General features: G+C 64.9%; 2 protein-coding genes across 2 annotated transcripts in view; one reads left to right on the top strand and one right to left on the bottom strand.

Moving 5' to 3' along the window:
- The window catches only part of CHLRE_26g757047v5 (uncharacterized protein), a 2263-nt gene extending 781 nt beyond the window's left edge, over positions 1 to 1482 (bottom strand). The window contains exons 1-3 of the mRNA XM_043072981.1: positions 1038 to 1482; positions 499 to 654; positions 1 to 24 (exon numbers count right to left, since the gene is read on the bottom strand). The exon at positions 1 to 24 is cut by the window's left edge and continues 781 nt beyond it. Of these exons, the coding sequence (XP_042914101.1) occupies positions 1 to 24; positions 499 to 654; positions 1038 to 1139 (282 nt within the window). The 5' untranslated portion in view covers positions 1140 to 1482. The remainder of the gene's footprint in view (positions 25 to 498; positions 655 to 1037) is intronic.
- Positions 1483 to 1582: 100 nt separating this feature from the next.
- Positions 1583 to 7500, top strand: part of CHLRE_26g756997v5 (uncharacterized protein) — a 12386-nt gene continuing 6468 nt past the window's right edge. The window contains exons 1-8 of the mRNA XM_043072980.1: positions 1583 to 2304; positions 2903 to 3140; positions 3543 to 3641; positions 3963 to 4460; positions 4733 to 4810; positions 5258 to 5805; positions 6083 to 6212; positions 6414 to 6479. Coding sequence (XP_042914100.1) covers positions 2254 to 2304; positions 2903 to 3140; positions 3543 to 3641; positions 3963 to 4460; positions 4733 to 4810; positions 5258 to 5805; positions 6083 to 6212; positions 6414 to 6479 — 1708 coding nt within the window. The 5' untranslated portion in view covers positions 1583 to 2253. The remainder of the gene's footprint in view (positions 2305 to 2902; positions 3141 to 3542; positions 3642 to 3962; positions 4461 to 4732; positions 4811 to 5257; positions 5806 to 6082; positions 6213 to 6413; positions 6480 to 7500) is intronic.

The raw sequence follows: 7500 nt of genomic DNA, 5'->3' as shown, positions 1-7500 counted from the left end.
CTGCTCCAGCTGCGACATGCGCGCCTGCGTGTGTGTATGTGTGGGTGCATGTGGGTGCGTGGAGTGTGTGTGTGTGTGTGTGTGTGTGTGTGTGTGTGTGTGTGTGTGTGTGTGTGTGTGTGTGTATGGAGGGGGAGAAGGAGAGGGGTACCGTAGTCCGGTCCCACCACAGCGCCCATACATGGGCTCCCCAGGCCCAAAAGGGTCAAAGGACCGATACCATCAAGGACCGGGATGGCCCACGTGTTACCCCTCGCCTTGTTTGCCTCCGTGTGCCGCCCCGTTACTTACCCGGGCACCGCCACACCTAGTCCACTGCCCGTACAAGCTGTGGGCTGCCTCGCCCATCCCCCCCCCCCGCCCCCAATGCCGTGCCCATCCTGGGCTGCCACCCACCCACCTGCCACCCACCCACCTGCCTGCCATACACCTCCCTTCACACTGCCCCGTCCCCTGCCCCCAGGGGCCCAACGGCTGTACGGCGCCTCCCCGTCTCACCTGGATCTGTTTCCGCGCGCTGGGGTCGCGATGCGGCCTGCCCGCCCCCGCCGCCGCCGCCGCCCCCGCCGCCGCCGCCGCCGCCCGCGCCGCTGTGCCGCCCGCCGCCGGCTGGCCGCGCGTGGCCTGTTCAATGCGCTCCTCCGCCTTGCGGACCTGGGGGGAGGATGGAGTTTGCATGCAGCGCAGGAGGAGAACGCGGTCAAAACCCAGTGCAGGACGGTGAGGGTTTGGGGGGATACAGCCGCCCATGCAGGATGGAGTGACTGTTTTGGGCGTGGGTGTGGGCGTTATGTCGTGCGAGGCAACTGCCGGCAGGTACCGTGGCACTGGATCCGCTGTGGGCCCCGGTCCGGTCTCCGGAGCCGCTGTTGCCCACTTGACTCCTGTCCGTCCCGCGGCCCGGGCTGCAAGCGAGCGCCCGCCCCCTGGCACCCCCAAGCTCAGCATCGTGCCAGAGAGAAACGCTGGATAGCTCGTACCAGTGTGTTTCATAGTGTTACAGTGTGCTGTTCATCCAGCAAGAAACGCCGACCCACCATGTTTTCCAGCACCGCCTCCGTGCCCCATGGCCCGGGAAAGATGCGTGGCCCCGTGTTCTTGTTCTCGGCGTCCCTCCGCTCGTCTGCCGCCGTCATCATCCGTGGGATCTTGCCTTTTGCCTACAGTAGGGTTTCCGTGGCGAGGGGCCGGTGGGGGTTGGTCATGGGTGGCGAGAGCGCACAACGGGAGGCAGCACAACAGGAGGCGCACAACAGGAGGCAGCACAAGCCTAGACGCAGCACGCCTAAGTGCAGCCGACTGACAGGCCGCGGAGATAGAGTACCGCACTCACCTGCAGCGTTGCCAAAAGCTCTTTATGATACGACTCCGCGAGGTGTGGCTTATGCATTCTGGCCGGGGTTAGCTCAAAGTGGTGTCGGGTCACACGCTACTCGCTGTTGTCTAATGACTTGAGCTGAACGTAGCAGCAGGAACGTTAACAATAGACTCGAAAGCGGTGTATGCGCGTCTGTACAAAGACCGTCTCTTTCTTTGGAGTTTGTCCTCGTTCTGTGCTATCTAAGTTTGCTTATTGTACTCAGGTCATGCACGATGGATGTGTAGCATAGTCAGGGCTAGAAACGCTGCAAGAGGAGCGGAAGAGCTGATTGGGCCGCGATGGGGGCGATGCGTTTTCAGCAGTTCGTGAACCTGCAGTTTAAGCAGTCCTGCGCATCATCAGAAGTAACCAACAAGTAGTCGATTGTTTGGCTGCCGGATGCTCGGCTGTTTTACTTCAGTTACTTGCAATTCTCATTCTAGCCTGGCTGGACACGCTGCAGGCTCTGTTTACCCATAAGCACCGTTTTGGACGCGACCTTATTTCTGCATCAGTTCGATCTTTCAGCGCTGTGGGGCGCAGTTTGGCGGGAGTCGGGTCGTGTCAGGGCACGCCCCACCCACACCGGCGCAACAGCCACGCCTGGGCTCCTACTCGTGCACCGCTCCGCAATTGTGTGACCAAGGAAACAACGTTGAATCCTTGGAGCCTTCAGTACATCGCAGAACAGCACTGTGCAGCGAGGGCCGTTGCACGACACGACATCCTGAGGGACGCGAAATCCTGAATTGTTTCCACCAGCACCGACAGCTATCTGCGGCTACACGGCGCAATGATGGGGGCCTGAGGTGAAGCCGCGACCCGGAGACCCCAGGGCGTGCCAGTCCGGGCCCCGCCCGAACCCAATCCATTGGGGTGGAGCAGCAGCCGTCATGTCGCAGGGCGGCGACGCCGGCCGGGCGGCTGTGGAGTGGAACGGCCAGGTGCGTGTGCGTGTGTGTGTGGGGGGGGGGAGGGGCATGCGGTAGGGTAAAACACACGCGTACATGCTTGGCTTCGTGTGTGCGCATGTATGCATTGCTTCCGCAAACGCATGTGTGCAGCTGCTGGCCTAGCGGCGGAGTGGCAACACGGGGGAAAGGGGGCGGGACAGGGACCCTGGGTCAGTGGCACGGGGGAAGGACTGCCAGTGCCAGGCCGGAGTTCAATCCATTCTCCCGGATGGTGGCCTGGCGGTGGTGATGGCACCAGCGGAGTCATCCGGTCCACGTGCCGTGTTGCAGGCCTGGGTCTGTCAGGGTCAGGTCGGGTCAGGGCGTGCCCCCGCCTGCGCGCCACAAACCCAGTACACTCCACACCCCGGTATATACACACACACACACACACACACACACACACACACACACACACACACACACACACACACACACACACACACACACACACACACACACACACACACACACACACACACACGCACGCACGCACGCACGCACGCACGCACGCACGCACGCACACACACACACACACACATACAACCACGCACACAACCGCCACACACACAAACACACACACGCACAGGTGTCTTCTCCCAGCCACCACCTGTTCATCAACGCCTCCCCCGAGCCCCTCACACTCACCTGGGGCCCGCGACTGCTGCTGCGGCCGCCGCCGCCGCCGCCCACAGCCGGTCCCGTGGCCGGGGCCGCGGGAGAAGCAGCCGCGGGCGGCGAGGCCGGCGCGGCGGGCGGCGGGGCGGGGGACGTGGAGACGCCGCACCCGGAGCCGGTGGCGCCGCACGGGGGCGTGCTGTTCGTGGGTGGGTGGGTGCAGCGTGCGTGGTTTGTGGCGTGGCGTGTGGCGTGTGGCATGTGGCGTGGCGTGTGGGATGGCGTGGCGTGGCGTGGCGTGTGGCGTGGCATGTGGCGTGAGGGTGTGGTTTGTGGCGTGGCGTGGCGTGTGGCGTGGCGTGTGGTGTGGGTTTTGGCGTGGTTTGTGGCGTGGTTTGTGGGGTGGCGTGTGGCGTTGGCGTGGCGACCGGGTGGTTGGGCGCGGGAGCGGGTGGGAAGTAAGCGCGAGCGGCGTGTGTTTGTGTCGTGAGCGCCACGGATTGTGGGTGATCGCGTTTGGGGCAGTGCATGGCGCGTGCAGGGGCGAGGGGGGAGAGGGGGAAGGGCAAAGCTTTGTGACAACTACCGCAATAACACCCACACACACACAGGCACGTACGAGTTCCACACCTGGCGCGTGCGCAGTGCCAGTCGCGGCCTCATCTGCGCGCACGACGGCCCGCCATCGGTGGTGGAGGTGACGGCGGCAGGTGGGGGGCTGGTGGCGGGGTGGGGCTGTCAGGTGGGGCTTGCGGTTGGGCTGGGGTTGGGCTGTGCGGGTTGTGGATCGGGCGGGTGTTGTGCTGCGTTATCCTTACCAGAAAAAGGACTGGCTATCAAATGACAGTTTCAGCAACACCGCACATTACACAGCGGGGTTGGGTGTGTGCGATGCAGCCGATGTCCAGTGGTTTGTAACCTACGCCGCCGAAATCACACATACCACCGCCGCCAGCCCCCGTCGCTTGACACGTACCCCTGTCGCGCACGGGCTGTGGTTATGCACACACACACGCACACGCCAACAACAGGAGACTACATCATCTCCCCCTACACGCCTGAGCGCCACCAGAGGGCCATAGCGGCCGCCGCTGCTGCTACAGCCGAGGACGGAGCCGCGGCGGCAGGGGCTGCTGCAGCTGTAGCTGCTGCTGGTGCCGCTGCTGCTACTGCTAGTGCCGTGGGTGCTACAGCCGCAATCCCGCCTGCCGCTTGCGAGGGACTGGAATTATCCAGCCTGCAGCAGCAGCAGGCGGGGCGGCAGCAGCAGGCGGGCAGTGCGGAGGAGGGGCAGCAGGGGCAGCAGCAGCAGCAGGCGCAGCAGGAGCAGCAGCAGCATGTGTTTGTGAACCTGCTGCCGGCAACACCAGGGGCGGGGCAGGAGGGGGCGGGGCAGGAGGAGCGGGCGGGGCAGGAGGAGGGGGCGGGGCGGCGGCGGTGGCTGTGGCTCAGCTGGGGCGATGCGGAGGGGCGCCACGACACGCCACACCCGGTCCCCGTTCCGCCGGTCGGGGGCTGCGTGTCCGTGGGTGAGTGGGCGGGTGGTGAGGAGATGCACTAGGGCGATTTACTGCGATAGGGAGTACCCGCAGCAGCGGGCACAGTACACACGCAGCAGCGGGCATAACTTATTGCCGGGGATACTAGTTTGGTAGGGTTATTTAGCGGAGATTTGAGGTTTGTATGAATATAGGCCATCTTTGCAATGAACGCCAAACTTCGGGTGCCACTCGCACCCTACGTCCCTATCTGCCTACCCCTCTGCCTACCCCACCTACCTGCCGCGGCGGCTCTCCCGCAGGCGCGTCTGACGCGGTGACGTGGCGTGTGCGCACCGCCCCTCCGCCGCAGCCCGGCCGCCTGGTCGCGTCCCACTCGGGTGCGTTGCGTCGGGGTGGGGAGAGGGCGGGAGGGGGGGAAAAACTTTGAACCAATCCCGTAAGAAAACAGTCGGGGGGGGGCAGTCGGGGAGGAGAGGAGGCGGGAGGATGGGGTTATAATACCAGCTCAAACCAAATCAAACCAACTAAACCGAAGGGGGGCGGAGGGGATGCAGATGAGTGCAAGGGATATTCCCCTGTTGGCTTTGGTGCAGTTGCTTCTCTGGTGATGCGGCGGTGGTGGTGGTTGGTGGGCATGTACCGTATATCGTGTAGGGGTGGTAGTGGGCTGGAGCGAGGTGGGGTGGGGATGCGTCTGACCTGCCGCATGCGTGTACGGCACGCATGTGGCCACACCACCAGCACCCAGCACTTCAAGGGAAAGGGCACACATCGGTTATACCAACCGCCAACCGCCAACGGCCGCCCTGCTTGACGTGACACAGGCCCGCCCTCCATCGTGGTGATCGGCGCCGCCGGCGATGACACCGATGCGGCGGGTACGGCGGCGGCGGTTATAACGGTTTCGGTTGAGCCGTACTCCGTCGCCCGCCACACCCATTGGCTGTACCCGCACCTGCGGCCGCACCCGCTGCAGCCGCCAGCAGCAGCCGCCACCGCTGCCGCCGCGTCACACCCGTCACACATTCAAGCACACACGCCCGCCCAGCAGCAGCAACCAGGCTCAATGCACCCGCACCCGCACCCGCACCCGCACCCGCAACAGCAACAGCAACAGCTGCCGCCGCCGCCACCGGATTCGCCGCTGGTGCCCGCTGCAGCGGCGGCGCCGCCCCTCGCCGGCGGCGCCTCCTCCCCCGCCTACGCGCTGGGCCACGTGTCTTCCCGACACGCTGCTACAGCCGGCACCGGCACCAGGGCCGCCGCTGCTACAGCCGCCGCTGCTACAGCCTCTGCGCCGGCGCCGCTGTCTGCTGCTGCCAGCGGCGCCACGTTGCACAAGGACTTGCACACAGTGGAGTGGAAGGGCCAGGTGGGCTTGGAGTGAGGGATTGTGGATGTGTGTGGGAGCGTGGATGTGTGGGTGTGGGTCGGGACTGCTGCGCGTCTGAGAGACTGAGACGGTGCACAACGGAGGCGAAGACAAGGGGCAAATGAGGCCACCAAAGCAAGCAGCACCCACCCACCCATCGACACCCTAAGCCCACCCACATTGCCACCCACCCACCCCAACCCCAACACCACCCCAACACTATCCCAACACCCCAATACACGCGCCCACACACGCCCACACGCCCACGTGCCCGCAGGTGTCCGCCTCCAGCTACCACCTGTTTGTGAACGACACGCGGGAGCCGCTGCAGCTGAGCTGGGGCGACGGAGCGGGGCACACGGAGGTGCCACACGGCCACATACCGCCGTGCGGGAACCTGTTCGTGGGTGGGTGCGTTTGGGTGGGTGGGTTTGACGGGGTGCGAGGGGGGGGTTTGAGGGGGGTTCGGGGAAGGTTCCAGGGGGTTTGAGGGGAGCGTGTGTGGACTCTGCACTGCCTGGCGTTGTCGCCTGCCTGCCCTGGCGCCGCCCCTCCCCATACACCTTCCCACACGCACACTCCCACGCACACACACGTACCCCCCACAGGCACGTACGAGTTCCACACCTGGCGAGTGCGAAGTGCCAGTCGCGGCCTCATCTGCGCGCACACAGGTGCGTGTGGTTGTGTGTGCGTGTGTGTGTGGGGGTGCGTGTGTGTGTGTAAGGTGTGTGTGTATGCGTGTGTGTGTGTGTACTTGAGGTGTTTGGACTGGGAGGCATCGGGTGTGGGCATGTGTGTGGGGTGGGGTGCGGTGGGGTGGGGTAGGGGAATGGTGTAGATACCAGCCCAAACTATAGCGAACCCAATGCAGAAGCGCGAGGAGGGGGGTCATGTGATGTGTGGCGGGTACCGTGTATGGGGTCCGGGTGATGTGTGAGGACGTGTCAGCGGGTGTTGCCGCGCGGCGTAGGAGTCTGACATGTTGCCCCCAATCCCATTCATTTCCCAGCAGTCGCGCTGCCATTTGCCATTATGACCTCTTGCTGCAAACAAACAAACTCCCAAACCTTGCCCACACCACTGCCTGCGGTACGCAGGCCCCTCCGCCATCGTGACGATCACGCCCCACGGCGCCTCAACCCACCTCAACACAACCACCGGCGCACCGCCGCCGCCGCCGTCGCGTTCAGCACCATTGGCGGCGGCGGCGTCTTCTTCCGCAGGCGGCGGTGGCGGCGGCGGCGGCCGCCGCGGCCGCGCGGTTGCTGTGGCGGCTGCTGTGGCGGCGGCGGCGGCGGCGACGGAGCCGGGGTACAGGCAGCGAGGGGAGGTGCTCGGCATGCCCATATGGGTGCGTGGGGGTGTGGGAGGTTTGGTGTGGGGCGGGGACGGGCACGGGGGCAGGTTGACTAAGTGGGTGGGAGTGAGGAGTGGGTTGTGGGTGCCAAGCGCGCCCGTCTGAGCCACGCATGGCCAGAGTCCGGGGCAGGCATGTGGCTGGGACGGCGCACTGCACACCTCTTTTTACATTTCGTCCGCATACCTCTCCTCCCAAGCACCCCCTCCCGCACACCTCATCCCACACTCCTCCACTCGAACCCTCCCCCCTCCCCCGCCAAACCACGACTACCGTCTACCATTGTTTTAGCTCAACATCAATTACATTACCCGCCCCCCCCCACTTCCAGCACA

The sequence above is a fragment of the Chlamydomonas reinhardtii genome, assembly GCF_000002595.2.
Source record: "Chlamydomonas reinhardtii strain CC-503 cw92 mt+ unplaced genomic scaffold scaffold_26, whole genome shotgun sequence".
Taxonomy (NCBI): Eukaryota; Viridiplantae; Chlorophyta; class Chlorophyceae; order Chlamydomonadales; family Chlamydomonadaceae; genus Chlamydomonas; species Chlamydomonas reinhardtii.
This window is presented reverse-complemented; position numbering and strand designations above follow the sequence as displayed.